The 19,740-nt window shown below is 41.3% G+C and overlaps 1 protein-coding gene across 6 annotated transcripts in view; it reads left to right on the top strand.

Annotated features, from left to right (window-relative positions):
- ATG2B (autophagy related 2B) overlaps window positions 1-19,740 on the top strand; it is a 64,046-nt gene that overhangs the window by 31,068 nt on the left and 13,238 nt on the right. For 4 of the 6 annotated variants that reach the window (XR_013228579.1, XR_013228580.1, XM_077323613.1 and 1 more), the window contains exons 18-34: window positions 317-459; window positions 1,150-1,307; window positions 1,532-1,704; window positions 2,721-2,871; window positions 3,127-3,326; window positions 4,798-4,878; window positions 6,091-6,197; window positions 6,372-6,464; window positions 8,148-8,218; window positions 9,149-9,225; window positions 9,494-9,664; window positions 11,186-11,327; window positions 12,273-12,475; window positions 14,448-14,674; window positions 15,413-15,521; window positions 17,498-17,692; window positions 18,823-18,924. Coding sequence is in view for 4 of the 6 variants with exons in the window: in XM_077323613.1 (XP_077179728.1) it covers window positions 317-459; window positions 1,150-1,307; window positions 1,532-1,704; window positions 2,721-2,871; window positions 3,127-3,326; window positions 4,798-4,878; window positions 6,091-6,197; window positions 6,372-6,464; window positions 8,148-8,218; window positions 9,149-9,225; window positions 9,494-9,664; window positions 11,186-11,327; window positions 12,273-12,475; window positions 14,448-14,674; window positions 15,413-15,521; window positions 17,498-17,692; window positions 18,823-18,924 (2,403 nt within the window). In the remaining 2 variants the exon portion in view is untranslated. The remainder of the gene's footprint in view (window positions 1-316; window positions 460-1,149; window positions 1,308-1,531; window positions 1,705-2,720; window positions 2,872-3,126; window positions 3,327-4,797; window positions 4,879-6,090; window positions 6,198-6,371; window positions 6,465-8,147; window positions 8,219-9,148; window positions 9,226-9,493; window positions 9,665-11,185; window positions 11,328-12,272; window positions 12,476-14,447; window positions 14,675-15,412; window positions 15,522-17,497; window positions 17,693-18,822; window positions 18,925-19,740) is intronic. The other 2 variants (XM_077323615.1, XM_077323614.1) reach the window with 2 other exon arrangements.

Below are 19,740 nucleotides of genomic sequence, written 5' to 3'. Positions count from 1 at the left end.
GCCTCAGGTGCATTGAGTCTCTGATCAGTGACCAAGTATAATTGAGCTTACCTTTACTTCAACCCAACGGGCGTTTAAAAGAAGTGCTTGAGGTCTTCAGATGAAGAATGATCTTGGAGCCATTTCTTGGAAATACTGAAGATGGAAATCAGCTATGCCTGAGCAGGAATCCAATCGTATACCCTCAATAATGTTAAGGCACGTTGTGCTACAATAGGGTAGGAGGACTTAGTTGTATTTGTGGCTCTGCTATAATGGAGGGGGTTCCTCACTATGTTTTATTTCTGCTTATTTGAGATTTTGTTTCATGTCTTAGATGGTGATGCCAGGAGACGCAGTGGAGATGATTGAGTTTCAGGATAAAGCCATCAGCAATTCTCATTATGTACTGGAACTCATGCTACCAAATGTGTGCTTAACGTTACCAAACAAGAGCTTTTATGAGAAGCTTTACAATAGGCAAGTATTAAGCTTAAGTCTTTTTAGGAGATATGGCCTGTATTTGGAGGGTGGGGGGGACTACTTTACAGTGGCAGTCAAAGAACCACACACCTAGTTCAGTATACCCAATGTAATTTTTAAAAATTATCTACCATGTTCCCTGAACAAAGGCCCTCTACCCTTTTGCTGCTTGGTAGGTCACTTCTGGAATGGATGTTCTTCAAGACAGATTATTGAAGGACCCTTGGTTGGTGTTAAAAGATAAAACTTGCATGTCTCATTAGACATGCATTAAGGGCAATCATCAATTACTGGATGTTGTACTAGTTGTACAAGATCTCACTTCTAAAGAGCCGTACATTATCATATTTCTAAGAAGCTGTATTGATAACCACTTCAATTCATTTTCTGGTTTTTTAACAATTATTTCAGATGTTGGCGCTTTCAAGATGATCTTTCTTTTGATCCTTTAGTTGACAATTGGTGGAGCAGGTTATCCTCTCAGCCAATACGCTGCTGTAGGTGCCGCTGGATTTTTTCCCCTGTTTATAACATGTTTCCACTCTTGGCGATTTCCACCCTTGGACCCCCCACCTCCAGCCGCCTGCCCGCTAGCGCCCACAGTATTGGGCCTACAGTGGGCCTTAAATCTAGTTCTTCCATAAGCAGGGAATGAATGTAACCATGTATTACTTTTTTCTTTTCTAGGATCAGTAATGACTTACTATTGTGGGAACCCACAGCTCCATCTCCTGTAGAAACCTTTGACAATCTGTCTTACGGAGTCGGACTTTCAGTGGCCAGCCAGCTGATCAACACTTTCAGTAAAGACAGTTTTAGTCAATTCAAATCTACTATTCACTATGGTAATATACTGCATAAATCCTCTAAAATTGCAGTGCTAAAAGTGAGTCTGTATGTGTTAGTGTATCTCAAACATTTGGTGCTGCTAAACTGATAAAGGGAGTAGTGCTAATTTCTCAAAGGGTGAATAATATAATTTCCTTAAAACTGAAAAACGCCATCAAACTGTCCTTGGTGCATTGTTGAACAGCTGCATTGCTTAAATATGTCATTGTTGTTCTTGTAGATGATGAGAGCGGATCTGAAGAGGAAACATTGCAATATTATTCTACAGTCGATCCCAACTACAGTTCAAGGCGGAAGAAAAAAATTGAATCCCAAAACAAGAACACTCAGAGTTTTCTCTCAGTTCTTTTGAATGTTAATCATGGATTAGTGTCAATATTCACAGATGTGAAGGTGAGAAACTACCAGCTTTGTCTTGTTCTTTATAGTGTGTAAATGCATGTGATGGTTATATGTGTGACATGGGAAAGGGGAGAGGATGAACTCTAAGTCTCTTAGAAATATTCAAGTGGCTAGTTATATTGGTCTGAAGCAGCAAAACAAAATTAGGATTCACTGGCACCTTTAAAACCAATCAAGTTTTATCCAAAGCATGAGCTTCTGTTTGCACACATACTTCTTTAGATATACTGAAATGGAAGTTACCAGTTCTTACATATAGCTAGAGGGTGAGCAGTTACTGTTGGATTTTTACTGTTGCAGTCCACCTCAAACCAGCTTGCTGATAGCAGCGGGTAAAAAATCGGATAGGTAGACGGACAGACAGTAGCATGAGCATAATAAAGGTGGTTTAACAGGTGCAAAGACCGAACTAATATAAGGAGCTTAGTTTATATCGTCACCGTTTGTTTGGGTTTCATTCCAGGGGAAAACATTGTGAAGGAGAGATATCAAAATTGGGGATTGATGTGCAAATGTCCCTTTGTTGATTATGGAACGCTGAGAATAATTAACCGGGTCTCAGTTAATTACTCTCGACATTCTACTATTAAGAATAATACATTTACACAAGAATTTCCAATTTTGATATATTTATTTCCTTCACATTATTTCCCCTTAGAATTCAACCCAAACCAATAGTGACCATATAAACTAAGCTTGTTACTTCACTTTGGTCCTTACGTCTGTTAAACAACTTTAATCATGCTTCTATTAATCTGCTGCTTACCTTTATGTATGGACTGGTAACTTCTATTTCAATGTATCAGAAGAAATGTGCATGCATGCGCCCATGAGCTTATACCTAGATTTTTTTGTGCCACAGGACTCTAATTTTGTTCTCTTACATACGTTCTTGCTTAAACAAGATTTTTTTTCAGCACTAAAGTTACCTTATTTGTGGCAAGAAGCTTCAAACCACTAAATGCATTTGGATTTGATTGTCTTTCTTTTTTTACTCCTTTCTCTAGCAGGATGATGGGAATGTCCTAGAAGGCAAACATGGAGAATTTTGGTTTGAATTCAGCAGTGGCTCTTTGTTCTGTGTCACAAAATATGAGGGCTTCGAAGACAAGCATTATATATGTCTCCACTCCGGTAGTCTCAGTTTATACCATCAAGGTAAAACAATAAAAGTATTTGTTGAAGAATGGGGTGAATTTTTTAAAAAGAATTTATGATATGCCAAAAGCATGTAATAGCACAACCCAGAATGAGGAGTTATGCTGCATGCCTGTGACTAGAGAGTCTACATAAGGGTCCTATTTACGTAAATTAATTTTGTAACCATCTCCTTCATACGTACTTTTAAAATATAAAATATTTTAGCTGCACAGTAAAATGATGCATCTAACGTTAAAATAAATCTTTCCGCAGGCCTAGTAGATGGTGTTGTCACTCCATCCGAGACCAGGCTGCCAGCTGCAACACCCCCTCACTGGTTGGAACCCACCATCTATGTTTCGGAAGAAGGCAGCCTCAGTAGGACGTCCTCCGATGGCGTGGGAGTGGATTGCTTAAGTATGCTGTCCGTTGCGGTTAAGATACAGTCAAATAAATCTGAGACCAATACAAAGGTTTGTTGTTAGAAAGTAGGCGCTAAATACCTTTGTCAAACCATCGTCTGCACAGATTTGTACTTCCCTCTCAATGCTTTCAGCTAGATTTTAGTGCACATTTCCGAAGCGAGTTATGATTTTAGACCTTTAATTTCTTTGGTACTGACATGTCTCCCCAAATCTTTTAAAGACTTTTTCAGCAGCAATGTATCCCTCTAGAAATTCGTATTTCCTTTGTGGTATTTGTGCTTGCCATAGTGATGTTTTGGTTTGAGAAGGATCCTTTCCTACCTTGTATTAAAAAAAATAAGTCCTTTGTTTGTACCTGTGAATTGCAATTGGAATGGCACTTGTGGATACATCTTTCCCACTACCGCTGTTTGCCCAGTAGTATCTTGAGGCCATCAGAAAGTTAGTTCTGGGGAAACTGTGAGGGAAACCATTTTGGGCTTGGGACTGCAGTAAGGAGGGCAGAGGTACTGCTAGGGCAGAATCTGGAGGTAAAAGGCCTATACCTCTAGGTTGCTTGAGGAGGGGGGGAGAAAAAGCCCCGATATTTGTAATTAGAATACTGTGGCAGCAGCTGTCATTATTTGCACAGACACCACCATTTCCGCCCAGTGCCTAAAAAGCCCAGCTGCATGCATGTTATGTGTGGTCTAGCAAAGCAGCAGCTCAAGGAACAAGCCTGGCCAATATATTCCCTCCCCTCCTATCACTTGGGTGGGCTCCTCTGATCAACAGAGGCAAATGAGTGGGAAATCTGATTGGATCAGAAACGAAAGTGGAATGGAGCCCAGCAGAACTGGCTACTTGCTTCTCTTTAGCCTCCTCTTCAAATTAGAATATGGCAGTGGTAGCTATATAGCTGAAGGGGGAGGTAAGAAAGCTCTTCCTTGAACTTGTACAGGGTAGGAAATAGCCGGTACCATACTTGTGTTTGTGCATATGACCCCTAGACTAGCCTAATCTTGTCAGACCTCTGGAGCTGAGCAGGATTGGCCTGGTTAATATTTTGAATAGGAAACCGATAGGGAATTCCAGGATAGCTGCACAGAGGGAGGCAACAGCAAGCCAGCTCTTCTGGTCCATTTCTTAAAAACCCCAATATAATCACCATATGGAGGTGACTTGGACATCTAGACATACGCACATGCACAAGCACCTGCCATAGCTGCGTTTGTTTAGATTATTGGTATTATATGTTCATTTTATTTTACGATGATGATGATGATACTAAAGGTGAAGCTCACTATTGCCACAAAACTTTAAAATTATAGCGTGGTAGCTGTGTCGATGAGAGCCAAACAAGTAAAGAACTTTTGTCGCCTGGTGGCCTAAACTTTCATAATCCAACGCCTATTTTGTTAGTTTGTAAAATAACGTATGAGAATATTTGATATGAATTTTTGTTGTTTAAAACTCGTCCCTTGAACCTTCAATCTGTGTTACGATTTTAAATCTTCTTTTCCTTTTCCTTTTTGTCCAGGAGTTCTTAGTTGCGGTCGGCCTGCGAGGCGCCACTCTTCAACACAGAGTACTTCCTTCGGGCTTAAGCTGGCATGAGCAGGTATGTTAAATTGCTGGAAGCCCCATTCAGTATTACTCAAGAGGTTATATTTCACCGCTGATGACAATATTCTGGAAGTTTGTCGTTGCTGCTGCTAGAATCTTCCATCCGAATATTACCTAATATGAAAAAAATTGAGTCTTCCTTGTGCCTTGTTGAGAGTCTTCCTTGTGCCTTGTTGATGCACAGATCTCTCTAGGCACAACAGTTTTATTAAAGTAATCTGTGCACCAATTTTGTCCCCAAAAGCCACACACACCTGTAGACAGACACTAGGTATACAATCAGCATTTTTGATCAGATAAATCAAAACAGGGAACTATATTGTGGGCTACTTCAGGATTTACATAGGGGTCATCAGGTTCCCCTTAGGAAGATCTCCCCTGAAGCTAATTTTTCAGACATTCTATTGAGCCAAGATGGGTAGGGAGTTGTCACCATCGAGGGGGTTATAATTGGAAATGTTAATGTTTTATGGGGTCATATTTTAATTGTAAACTGCCACACGCCTTTCAGGAGTGGCAATATAGAAGTTTAATATTATCATTATTATTAATAATAATAATACAGCATCCTAGCTCTTCCAAAGGCCTGGGATCATGATCAGCAGGCTGAGATTCAGCTAGGAGCCTTTTTTGGTCTTGCCTTAGCACCCACTTCTGGGCACATCCAAGCTTTTCTCGGTACTTTTATAGGAAGAGGGGTAGAATAAATCCTCATCAAGACACACCTGGTTAAAGATATTCCTCTGTTCTTCACCTCCTGGTTTTCATCCCCATTTGTGACTGCACATGGATATTCAGTATAAGCCAGTTCTTTCTGGGATGGGACTGGGAGGCTGGTGTTACCCCTCCAATATTCCGTCTAGCCTACCCTTCCCTATTTACTGAAGTAATACTCAGTATGATATATGAATGAAGAGTGGGAGAGAAAGAAGAAAAACAAGGTTCTCTGGCTGTATTTAGGTTCTATGCCTAGATGTTGCTTTGTGTTTTGGGGCCTTGTTACTCTGGGGGGAAATGATGTGTCCACAGTCACAAGGTTTACCTTTAGTAGGTTCAGTTCTCTTTACCCTTTTTCCCTTATGCTTTCTGAACTGAAAGGGCCTTTACAACACATTCATTGTCTTTTCTCATCATGTGTGTTTTATGACTTGTTTCATCACTTGTTTTTAGTATAGCGGGCCTTACCTTTGCATTTATATAATTGTAGATTTTGTATTTTTTGAACATTTGTGATGAGCCTGTATTGGGATATAATCCTCCGACCTCTATTACAACATTTCACGTCCATCTCTGGAGCTGTGCTCTGAATTATAGGTAAGTTAAATGTACTATGTCAGTTTGATAAGTTTGATAACTATTTACTAAAGGTATGATGGTTTAAGGTGTCAAATTCCTCCCAAAAGAAAATTGAATTCTTTCAACAATTTTCTTCCCAGGTGTGTTGGAAACCTTTATTCTTCATGTTTTTTCTTTCTTTTTTGTTGGCAGGCCTCTGTTTTTGCCCACCCGATCTCTTCTTACAGTTGAAACATTTAGCATTTCAAGTAGTGTTGCACTGGATAAATCTTCATCTACTCTCAGGTAGAGTTTTTCAAACAATCAAGAGCTACAAAACTGGATTTTGAATGGGATTTTTGTTTGTAGCTGTGTTTGATCTTTGTTGAGTATAAACCATATAACATACCTGGGCTGTTACCAGTTAACCGGTACATCTTCACCTCACGCTGCTAGTATCGGATAACTTTTCTCCCCCTCCCCCTTTTTTCCTGTTTTCCAAGTTTTATTTATTTCATCAAAGCACAACATATGACAGCCTCCAAAGGAAAACAACAAAGGTTTATTAAATTATGTTTACAAATAATAGCTTCTGACTGTATTTGTTAAGGAGTACATAATAAAGTTCACCAAATCTTCTACTCAGAATTTCCAAAGTAAATCATCTTTCCCCTTATAAATCATAGAACATAACCAACAGTCATAGCTCCGTGATTATACTTTTTTCTAATATTCTCTATCCAAAGATTTCACTGTGTTTTAAAGTCCGATATTGGTTTATCTTCTGCATATCTTGTCAATTTTGTCAACTTTGCAAGATCTAACATTTTCATCTGCCAGTCAAATAAAAGAATCTCTTTTAACTTCCACTTTTTCACCCACACAATCCTTATTGCTGTTGACAAATGTCTAAATATTTCTCCATTTTTTTAGTCTTTTTCCTTGTCCAAAAATCCTATAATATAGGCTTCTGGGGTAAATGCTATGGTGTCCTTAAGGATTTTTGAAATTCCTTTATGGATATCCTACTAGAATTGTCCACCACGTTTGAAACATCAGCCTTCTTCCCCACATTTCCAACATCTATCTGATATAGTTTTATTTATTTCGGACAGTTCCAATATCAGTACTTAATAATCTGCATAGGCCCTTAAGTACAAACTTTTCTTGTTTAATTTTCAAACCTGTAATATTTTGTGCTCTTTTACCTTGATTAACGACTTCTAAAGCCAATATAAAAAGTAAAGGTGAGAATGGGCATTCTTCCTGTGTTCCCTTCTGGATATTGAATTTCTCTTAAGTTCACCCTTTGCCCACTGTTCCTTATAGACCTCTCTAACCCTGTTCCTTATAGACCTCTCCAACTTAAAAATGTTCTACCACACTCCATCCTTTCAATCAAACTAATTAAAATCTCCAATCAATAGAATCAAAAGCTTTCTCCATTTCAATAAAAAGTAACACCAATTGCTTATCTGGTCTTCGTTGATAGTGTTCAGTTACCTTTATTATATTTTTCTTATTTTTAATGTCTACCAGGCAGAAAGCCCACCTGGTTGTCCTGTATTATCTTAACTAATATCACTTTCAGCCAGTTGGCCAATGTATTAGAAAAGATTTTGCAATCAGTGTTTTGTTAAATACCAGGTAAGTTTTCCATGGGCCATTGATTTGTGAGAAAAAGAGGAATGTGCTCTCACAAGAGTAAATCAGCAGTATTTCTCCATATTCGTTATCTGTGGGAGCACTATATGTCCTATTTTTTAAACTTAATTTTAAGACATTTTAACCTAAAGATTCCACTGTACCTGTTTCTATTACATCTGGATTTACTAATCTTGCCAGTTATAATTATTCCTGAGGAGTAGATGTAAACCCAGGGTATTACTGTAGGGAGGAAGAATCCTCAAACCTCATCTATAGTGATAGAGCTGCATAAATAGCAAGCCTTTGTTTCTGAAATGTTTTGTTAATCTGCTTTTGCTGTAGAATAATCTTGGATGAGGCTGCTTTGCATTTGTCGGACAAGTGTAATGCTGTTACCGTAAACCTCCAAAGAGGTAAGTGCCTGTAATCCATTTGAATGAGCGTATAGAATTTTTAAGAAGGCTATTAAAAGATGAGGTTATGTTGATCGTTCAGTTGCTGATAACAGGTCAGATCCTTTTTATAGGTGGGGGTAGGAAAGTTGTGACTTGCCTATACTACTGTGGCTAACCATAAAGCAGGAAACCCTCTCTTAGTTCTGTTCCTAGTATACTTGGAATGCCAGTAAATTTTGAACTTTAAAATATTGCAAGCAGGCGGGTTAATGTAAGTTTCTCTGATGTTGACCATCGAAGAGTATGGTAGTCAAAATTAACAGCTTTCCGCAGGGACTGCAAGATGGAGCGCTTCCGCCAGGCATACGGTTGAGGCCAGAGCAGAGCCTAGGTTCCATCTTGGATCCCTTAAATTAGCGGTCTGCGGCCTTCTTCAGCCTGCGGACCGGCGGCGGCAGGGAGGGCGATCACCCGGCCGTGCATGTGTGTTTGCAGCCGCGCATGGTGCAAACGAGCATGCGCGACCCGATGCAGCCCTGTGGAGGCAGGGAGCCGCGGCCCGGTGCCAGGGCCTTCGCGGCCCGGCACCAGACCACAGCCTGGTGGTTGGGGACCACCGCCTTAGATCCATCGGACAGCTCCCTCTGTCATGAGACCAACGTTATGACCTCTGACTGAACAGGCGGGGGTTATAGGATTAGAACACCATCGCTGTTGTTATTGTGTAACACATAATGGGAACCTATTGGGTTTTTATTGTGATTTTAATGTTTTATTGTGAACCATCATGAGACCTTTTGGCTAACGGCGGTATACAAGTTTAAATAAATAAATAATAAATAAATAAATAAATAAAATTGTCTGAATACGTTTATGTTAAGAAATGAACAGTTTGCTCACTAAACAAAACTTAAGCGGTGCAACAGATATCTATTTTGCCTTTTTCAGATTATGTTAGAGTTATGGATATGGGGCTCTTGGAACTGACCATAAGGGCAGTAAAACCAGGATCAGATGGAGAGAGGGTAAGGATTTAAGTTAAAATTATAAAACCTGACTGGTGTGTGATTAGCATTTTATTGTATACCAGGAAGGCTTTGATCTCAGTAACACTGTTTTTGAGGTATGTTATGTTGAAGTTATTGTAATTTGTTTCCAAGCAAATTGGGGAAGGATCCTGGATAACATTACATGTCAGTAGGGTTAGTGCTGGCCTAGGCTGTCAGAGACACTTTATCACACTTTGTTCAGAAATCATACCAGAAGGTTTTGACCTTCTTTTCTGTTGCTTAGAGTAAGCCACGCTTTGAGCTACATTGTTCCAGTGATGTGATCCATATCCGAACGTGCTCAGACTCTTGTGCCGCTTTGATGAACCTTATCCAGTATATTGCAAGTTACGGGGATTTGAATCCTCCTGCTAAGACAGAGGCTGTCTCTGGAATGGCCAAGCAGAATGCAAAGGTATGAGAATGCAAAGGCCTCCCTTCATCCCTCTTCCTAATCAATCCTGTATAGTTTTGCTTCATCCTCAGTGGTGGTCATTGGGGCTTACACATGCTTTAGAAACCCTTGTTGTTGTTGTTAGGTGCAAAGTCGTGTCCAACCCATCGCGACCCCATGGACAATGATCCTCCAGGCCTTCCTGTCCTCTACCATTCTCCGGAGTCCATTTAAGTTTGCACCTACTGCGTCAGTGACTCCATCCAGCCACCTCATTCTCTGTCGTCCCCTTCTTCTTTTGCCCTCGATCGCTCCCAGCATTAGGCTCTTCTCCAGGGAGTCCTTCCTTCTCATGAGGTGGCCAAAGTATGTGAGTTTCATCTTCAGGATCTGGCCTTCTAAGGAGCAGGCAGGACTGATCTCCTCTAGGACTGACCAGTTTGTTCGCCTTGCAGTCCAAGGGACTTGCAAGAGTCTTCTCCAGCACCAGAGTTCAAAAGTGTTTGGCCTTCCTTATGGTCCAACTTTCACAGCCATACATTGTAACTGGGAATACCATAGCCTTGACTAAACGCAGTTTTGTTGGCAGGGTGATATCTCTGCTTTTTAGGATGGTGTCTAGATTTGCCATAGCTTTCCTCCCCAGGAGCAAGCGTCTTTTAATTTCTTTGCTGCAGTCCCCATCTGCAGTGATCTTTGGAGACCAGGAAAATAAAATATGAAACCCTACAGTATACTAATCAACTCCCAGTAAATGCTGGCATCATTTGATTTTGATTGGGGCTAGGGAAAGAAAAAGTATCATTGTTTCATCTTACCCTGTTTCTGCCTTACGATACTTGATTATTTGACTATTAGTTATTTCAGATAACTGGCAACTCTTGTACACCACCAGCAAATGTTACGTAAATGCAATTAGACCAATGTTAAAATTCTTTACGAGCTGGTTTGGTTCTTTGTTTATTTATTGATATATTTTATGGATTGGATTGGATTGGATTTCTGTACCGCCCTGCCATATGGCTCAGGGCAGTTTACATACAACATGGGGGATACATGAATTAATACATAACATAAACAAATATAACAACAACAACAATCCAATAACGCAATTTCAGTGATCATAAGCAATGTTGCATGTTAGTGGAATGCAAAGATCCCATCCCAGTCTCCAAAATCTCCCCATCCAGGATATCTTATGCTGTCAGGGGCTTAATCAGGCAGATTTCCCCTGTTTTCCCCTGCTTCTCCTTTTGCTCCCTTTAACTGACACTCAGTTGTTCTCAGCAACTTTTTCTTCATGCCTGTAGATTCTCCTGAGTTTGTCTGTTTTTGTATCTTTTTGACTGACAGAGGAAAAATCTGTTTTATTCATAACCATGACAATTCCAGCCTGTCCCCATCCTTTCCTTAGACTGGGCTGTTTCAGGCATCACAGTGTATTGGCAATCAGTGGTGATACAAGTATTCTGACATCCACACTAATCACGAATAGAGTTGTGTTTCCTTTATGTTTGACTTCTTTTCATTATTATCTTAAAGGCAGAGGTTTCCAGCCGGCCAGCTTCTCAAGGGCCGATCCTTGCTGAAGCCGATCAGCAGATTCTACGTGATTTAATGAGCGATGCTATGGAAGACATTGAGACCCAGCACACTACTTCTCTCTCTAAACCAGAAGTGAATGGTAGGTCATTCTAGTTTCCTTCTGTTTGATGAAGCATTGGTATCACTTAAATACAATACTAGGCTTGAATCCCTGTGAAATTTCTATCTACTGTGTACATACTTGGCTTAGCTGCTAGTGCTAGAGATTCTGCTTGTTCTTTCCATGGGAGAGGGCTTCATTGAGTGAAGAAACACTTGCTATTTTGCATCTGGAATTTAGTGCCCAACTTACTCATGCAGTCTTCCAACCCCCACTCCAGTTTTAAAGGTAAAGGTATCCCTTGTGCAAGCACCGATTCATGTGTAACCCTTGCGGTGACGCCTTCTAGCATTTTCTTGGCAGACTCAATACAGGGTTTTTTGCCATTTCTTTCCCCAGTCATTACCATTTTATCCCCCAGCAAGCTGGGTACTCATTTTACCGACCTCGGAAGGATAGAAGGCTGAGTCAACCTTGAGCTGGCAGCTGGGATCGAACTCCCAGCCTCATGGTTAGAGCTTCAGACAGCATGTTGGCTGCTTTACCACCCTGCACCACAAGAGGCCCCTGTTTTAGTATGAGGCAGCTCCCATTAGATATTCCATATCGAATAACCTTCCATTTTTAGTTTCTGGTTGACATTACAGGAATACATATTTGAGGGGATTCAGAGTAGGTTAAGCTGGGTGGAGAAATTAAGCAGCAGCCTGTTTGGGAGACTTTGAGATCAGAGTAGGTTTTAAAAGTTTAATGCAGCAGCCATTTACTTCTGTTGGCAGAAGCTAGAGGGGGCACCACTGCTGATCCAGTTTTACCACTGCTTTAGTGACATCATCAAATAATGGAGCTTGACTTTTTGCTCAGGGTATGGTCCAAAGGTCATTACTGTGCTTCTTCTACTTGTATCTGTAACTCATGGAACGTTCATGCAGGCATGCAGCGGTTCTACAAGTGTCACGAAAATATTTCTCTGCCCTCTCTCAGGAATTCTGGACGAGAAGATCCAGGTGCAAGTGCCATCCTGCTCAGACCTCTTCTTGTTCCCTGATGAAAGCGGGAATCTCTCCCAGGAACCAAGCCCCACTTATACATCATTCACTCACCATATGATTAATGAAGCGATGGGAGAAGCACCTTCTGAAAATGATGACTTCTGCATTCTTTTTGCACCCAAAGCTGTTGTCTCAGTAAGAAGCTCTTAATATTGATCAGAAGTGAGAATCAAGCTGAGGAACGTACACAGGCGAAAGCCAGAGACAGATACATTCATCAGCTGTTTCATAAATGGATCTCGGATTTGGAGATCTGCCGAGCAGTGGGTGCTTTCAGAATTGGCAGTTTCTTGCCTACAAGTTTAAAATTGAGTGGATTCTGTGAATTGCAGTTCAGATTTTTTTTGCTGCTTTCCCAGTGAAGTCCCTCAGGCTCTCTGAAAAGTCTGTGCTGGTGATTCATGGCCATTTTATTTGAGACCTAGATAGCTCCATTAAAGACAGGTATTGGGTAAAATCATCCCCACTAGCCTTCTTTTCATAGGTGGAGGAAGTTGTCCACTGGCAGACGAGGAATATTTTCTGTCCAGTTTTCCTGCTCATTACAGAAGTGCCCCCCATTTCCAGCATTGGCTTTTTAAGAATCCTAGTAGGGTGTTGGAGGGAGGAAACTGTTAAGCACAACATGTAATTCTTTGGTGGATCCAACCTTAAAGGTAAAGGTCAACCTTGAGCCGGCTGCTGGGATCGAACTCCCAGCCTCATGGGCAGAGCTTTCAGACTGTATGTCTGCTGCCTTACCACTCCGCGCCACAAGAGGCTCATAGGATTCAACCTTACATAATTTATAAATTAAGTAGAAGTGTTGTTGCTCAAATTGTACAAATGGTGATTCATTTAGATTGTTTGCACCAGCATTTAACATGGGGAAATAGGTGTTACATGCACCCCTTTGCCCAGCTGGTCTAGATATTTGGACTGGGGTGTCATCAGTATGCTGATGACACCCAGTTATATCTGTTGATGGGTGGCCATCAGTTCACACCCCCAGGTTCCCTGGCCAAATGCCTGGAGGCTGTGGTAGATTGGTTCAAGTGGAGTCAGCTGAAGCTAGGTCAACATGCCACAGGTGAGACTTAACAGAGTCCAGTTGACAGCTTCAACTACTGTCAGGAGCCTGGGTGTGATTCTGGGTATCTCATCTACAGAGGTCCAGGTTGCAAATGTCACCCACCAGGCACTTTACCTTCTCTGCCAGGCACAGCGACTAGCACCTTACTTGTCACCTCCCAGCTAGACTTCTGTAACTCGCTCTACATGAGGCAGCCCTGGAAGTTGCTCTGGAAACATCAACTGGTCCAGAACAAGGCAGTGTGGGTCTTCACCAGGACCCAATGGAATACACACATTTAACCTGTGCTCTCTCAGCTCTAGACTGAAGACCAGTTCAGGTTTGAGGTTCTAAATGGTCCCTCAGTCTCTGGCCTGAGGGAAGTTCGCCAGGCCAGGGCTTTTTCATTCCTGGCCCCACTGTGGTGGATTGAGCTCCCAGGTGAGCTGAGGGCCCTGGCGGTGCTTTCAAAGTATATGATGGAGCTCTTCTGTCAGGCCTTTGGTCGAGATGGGGGCTGGTTAAGATTTGCCCTCCTCCCCCCCGGAGCAAATTAATTTGGCGTGTCTCCCTTAACCCCCCATGTGGTGTCATCTGTCTGTTGAGCTGGGTGAGGGAAGGTTGGCTTGCCACTCTCTGGAATTGGCTATGTTTTAGATGTAAGGGGTTTATGGCTTTTTTGGTAGGTGCAGGGTTTATGCATTGTAAGCATCCACGTTTGGCAGGATACAAGTTGAATCATAAATGAATTAAGTAAAAATATATAAAAGGTCTGGGAGCATCTTACCTATAGGCCAGTCTCTTCTGCTATGTCCCCCAGAGAGCAATTGAGGCCAGGTAACCGAAATTTGCTCAGAATTCCCAGCCTCAAAGAAGTAAATTCTTTCTTGCTGCTAGTGGTAAGGGAAGTGATTGTTTGCAAACATACGATAAAGTTAAGAATATGTTTCTTTTCCTTGATTCTCCACCTCAACCCCCCCCCCACCCTCAAAAAAGGTCTAGCGAAAACAGACTTGAATTTTGTAAAGCATGTTTACTTTCCTGTTAATCTCTTAGGATAAGGAAGAGGAGCCCGTAGTGAAAATAATGGTTGATGATGCAATTGTGATCAAGGAAAACCATTTCAGCCTGCCCGTAAAGAAGGCAGACACAAGCAGAGCGCCATTGCACTTTCCAGTTCCTTTGGTGCGCTATGTTGTGAAAGAAATCTCGCTGATTTGGCACCTGTATGGGGGGAAGGACTTTGGGACAGCACCACCGACATCGCCAGCTAAAAGTTACATGTAAGTACTTCAGGAGAGCTGGTTCCAGCTGTGCCATGTCCTGGGCCACGGAGAAAGCCGTTCCCTCTGAAAGGTTCCCTCATTCCATGCATTGGCCAGTTCACATGAAATATTAGCACACGCGCTGTATGCTAACATGCAAATGGGCCAGCACATGTGATAAGAGCATTTAAAACTGGAAAGCAAAGTTATAGCACACATCCTACATAAATCAGTGAGTCCAGTTGGTTGCTAGGTATGCATCCCAGCCTGGCTGTTTTCAGCGAGGGTTTCCTAGAGATGTGTGATTAACATCCAGTACTTCTGGCAGCAGCAAGTAAGACATTGACAGTAAATGAATTTATTCTGAAGGCTTTCTGCTTTAGCTAGAGAGAATATATTGTTGCTAATGGTTGTTTCCTGCCTAGATCTGGAGAAATGTTTATTTAATGGTAGGAGGAAAAATACATTCTGGGAACTGAAGTAGCAAGTACCATACTCATTAGGGCAAGGGTAGTCGACCTGTGGTCCTCCAGATGTCCATGGACTACAATTCCCATGAGCCCCTGCCAGCAAATGCTCATGGGAATTGTAGTCCATGGACATCTGGAGGATCACAGGTTGAATATACCCCTGCTTTAGGGAATCCCATTTCTCACAATTTGTGGAGCACAGCAGACTGTGACTGTATACTGATAGAACTGTTGTGGTTTTCAGCTTAAGCTGAAGCATAGTAATCATGTTTTTCCCCCATCACAGTAGTCCTCAGAGCTCTCCATCTCACACGCCGACAAGGCACGGTCGGAATGCGGCATCTGGCGGAAGAGGAAGAAACCCAGATTTCTTGATGGAAATACAGTTAAGCAAAGTAAGATAGTTGAAACAATTACATTCTGGCAACTTTGTTTATTTATTGGACCTCCAAAGCAGGTTTGCCCAAGGCATTGAGTAAGCAGTATTACAATTTTTTGCAAGATGTCACCCTGGTTGAAACTGGAGCTCACATAAAATAAAAACTAACTTCAGATGGTAAGCAATGATCAGGATTCAGTGTATGCCATGGGGAAAATTCCATATGCACCATCAGTTTCAGAAGCCTTCCTTTTCTGAACTTGGGCATCCTGATGCTTGGCTTATTAATTGCAGTGGAGGTAAATTTCTGATTTTGTTAAGCCTCTTTTAGTTTGTCAAATTGTAATGGAGTTTTGATTGGTTTGCATTTTTTAACTTGTTCACTACGACGGAACCATTGTGAGACTAATATTCAAGCTAAGTAAGCAATAGCATATACCCTCTGAGCATATGAGAGTAGCGATACACATTCTGGCCAAATAATTGATGAGATATATTTACAATTGTTGCTAATCTTTTAAAAGTGCGGTCCATCGCAGGGACCTTTTGAGCCATCTAACCCTTGCTCAAAAATAGAGCGTCAAGCTCTGAAGACGACAAGCAAGGCAGAACTGTTCCATCAATTGATTTCACTATCAAACCACTTACGCCATTAGGAAGCATCTTTTAATGTTCAACTAATGTTGCTCTCTGAAAAGCAGAAAAGATTCCTCTGCTCTCTTGTATGGGAAAGCCTTCAAGATAGCTGAAGAAATCTATAATCTCTCTTCTCAGTCTTCTCTTTGCTAGACTAAACATACCCAGTTACTTTAACCATTCCTCATATGGATTGTTTTCAAGACCCCTAGCCTTCTTTGTTGTCTTCATCCGGATGTGTTCCGCTTTGTTCATAAACCTCATGTGCACCAGAAATAACTTTTCTAACAGAACGGGGAGATGTATGTGTGTGTGGACGGGAATGTTTTTCCTTCTCAGAGAAGCACTCCCATGTCCCATAACATTTTGTCTACTATGCCTCTCCACTTTTAATGAATATTATTTTATTTTTAGCCCACCCTTCTGAAACGCTCAGGGCAGGTGTCAACAGTAAAATCCACACACAAGTTTAAAAATTTAAAACAAGTACAGTATACAAATTGACCCTCCTAAAGTTTCCAGACAGGAGAGTCCTCTAGCAGGGAGCCGATCTTCTGGCTTTTCCTCCCTAGTTGTTTTAGGTCAGCTGTTTTGGTGGGTGCCATCGTGGGAATCACGCGGTGCTGCTGGCAAAAAATGTGAAAAATTCCAAAGCAAATAGCAAGACAAGCCACTTTCCACGGAAACCAGCAAGGAGTAATAAGGAAAAGTAGGCGAAAAAGTAAAATAATTTTGTTGGCTAATGTCTCCAGTATGATTCTTTTATTTTAATACAGCAAACCAAAAATTCTTCTTCCAAAATGTTTGGAACATTGCTTAGCATACTCTGGTTTCTCTTCAGATCGCATAAATCTTTTGTCTTTTAGCATAATACAGATTCCTGGGGTAAGAAGAGAGGAAATAGCCACTGAAGAAAAGGTCTTTCCCTTGGGTATTCTTAATCCGGACCCCGTTTTGGCTATCTTCTATGTTTAATTTTTGAGAATACAATAATTTGAACACAAAACGTTTTGGAAGAAGAAGTTTTGGTTTGTTGTATTAAAATAAACTAATCATACCAGAGACATTAGTTGACAAAAGACATTAGTCGACAAAATTATTTTAGTTTTTCGCCTACACACCACTTTGTTATTGCTTCTTACTGGCAAATAAGGGGAAACAATATGATTTTATTGACTCTTAATAAACGGGGCTTTGAAAAATAATGGGTAAAATTTAAGAACAGAGGTGCATGTTACTTCAGGTAGCATTTTTTATCTTGATACTCATGTTTTCCGATTGTGTGTGTGTATTTGTTGCTTCTAGTTCTATAAAGGTTGCTGTGTAACCCTTACCTCTTGTCTTTTCTGTTACAAGGTAAAATTCCAGCATGAAGTATACCCACCAGGTGAACCAGAGGGGGAGGCCAACCTGTTGGAGCAGCCAGTATCTCGCCAAGTGTTTGTGGTTCAGGACCTTGAGATCAGAGATCGCTTGGCTACATCGCAGATGAATAAATTTCTCTATCTCTACTGTAGCAAGGAGATGCCTAGAAAAGCACATTCTAACATAGTAAGTGATTCTGAAAGCATGCTGGCTTTTTACAAATGTGGAAATGATAAGGTATTAGAATTGCCATTAAAAAGCACATATTCCATCAGAGTGAAAGCACATATTCCATCAGAGTTAACTCTTGTCTTCTCTTGGAAAGCATAAAGAAACCCAGAAGTAGAATTTATAGGCACAGGGATTAGTCCTAAACAGCTCTACTCAGAAGTAAGCAGTTTTTATTCATTGGAGCAGACTGTTCAGGTTGGGAATACCTGGAGATTTACAGCCACAATCATTACAGTTGAATTATACTTGGCACTGTGTTAAGACTCAATTTTAACTCTTTAGGAAACTAGAAAAACTTTTGCCGGCTTCAGAATTGAGTATCTTGAATGTACAGAATTTGGGCAGAAATGTTGCCTATGGGAAATATTCTGACAAGGATTTTTCCCAAGGGCCATATTTTTCTGTAGAAAAATGTATCTTTTTTTAATGCCAATTGATATGTGAACAAAGAAGCTTGCCTGCTTCAAAGTTATAGCTAGTGTTTTTCAGGTAATTAACCCTAAGAATTTAGGATGCTTTGGGCTGATCCTGCATTGAGCAGGGGGTTGGACTAGATGGCCTGTATGGCCCCTTCCAACTCTATGATTCTGTGATTCTGTGAATTGTAAGGTAATGCATGTATAGTTCATTGATTTGTAAGGGGTGGGGGAGGATTAAAACCAAAGTTGAAAACCAGGTGAAGAACTTACCTGATTTGATTTTTGCTGCCAAGTCTAAAATCAAGAACTACAAGCAACACTGTGGAGAGTGGCAGTGAAACTGAGATTCCCCATTGGCCTCTGTAGAAGTGTTAAATTCTGTTGAAATAGATGTGGGCAGAATTCTTCTTGATCGAAAGATATCTTTAATGGGGTATGGAATTCAGTCAGCTACACTGTTGACCAGCAGGACTTAAGTAACCTTTGAAGCAGTAATAAAATAGATTGGAATCTCATGCCCACGAATTTCAGTGATACCGATTTGGAGCACCAGTTGAAAGTTCACCCATACAGAAGCCTCGTTGGCGTGTGTGTGTGTTTTTTTTTTTTTTTGCTTTCAAGTATTTCCTGAGCATCTCTTTCCTTACTTTGCTGCTTCTTCTTCAGCTCACTGTCAAAGCCTTGCACGTTCGGCCGGAATCGGGCAGATCGCCACAGGAGTGTTGCTTGCGAGTGTCTTTAATGCCGCTTCGCCTCAATATTGACCAGGTTGGTTTACCTAGGAGGGTTGATACAGCAAAGCATAGGATTTAACACGCTGTGACCAACTACAAGCCCCTGTCTGCAGAAAATAACTTTGCCTCTGTTTGATCATCCGTTTCCATAACGTATGATACCTGTCTAGTTTAAGTTCACATAATAATGTAACACTTTGAATCTTGTGTATATCTTCTCCGTCAAACTTACCTGGGGGGAATTTTCGGAAGTATAGGAAGCACTTCAGCTAAGCTTGCTACAAACTAAATGTTTTTTGGAAGCTGATAAGGATCTCTCTGGCAAGAGGAGCAGCCTAAAAAAGTCTTAAATGAATAGGGATTGTGAGTGGTTGGGCAGGAAGGGATGTGCCAGTATTTGTCTCATGTGGCCCTTCCTTGTATAACCAGGGAATTGCTGACCACCACTGTGGGATGGTAGGTGAATTTCCCCCAGCCCAGGCTGGATTCTGGTGGGGGATCAATGGGGCATGAAATTGGGGTCACTGTGGGTGAGCAGGTAGTTGTGAATTCCTATATTGTGCAGGGAGTTGATGACCCTAGCGGTCCCTTCCAGCTCTATGGTTCTGTCAGCTCCAGGTTGGGAATACTTGGAGATGCTGGGGGTGAAGCCTGAGGAAGGTGGGGTTTAGGGAGGTGTCACACTTCAATGGAGTATAATGGCATAGAATCTAGCTTCCTAAGCAGCCGTTTTTTCTAGGTGAACTTTTCTGTAAACTGCCCAGAGCCATAGGGAAGGGCGGTATAAAAATCTAAATAAATAAATAAAAACTAATCTTTATTAAGAGCCTCTTGTGGCGCATAGTGGTAA

This window comes from Paroedura picta, chromosome 2 (genome assembly GCF_049243985.1).
Source record: "Paroedura picta isolate Pp20150507F chromosome 2, Ppicta_v3.0, whole genome shotgun sequence".
Lineage (NCBI taxonomy): Eukaryota > Metazoa > Chordata > Lepidosauria > Squamata > Gekkonidae > Paroedura > Paroedura picta.
Note: the sequence above shows the minus strand (reverse complement) of the source record. Positions and strands in the feature narration are given on the sequence as shown.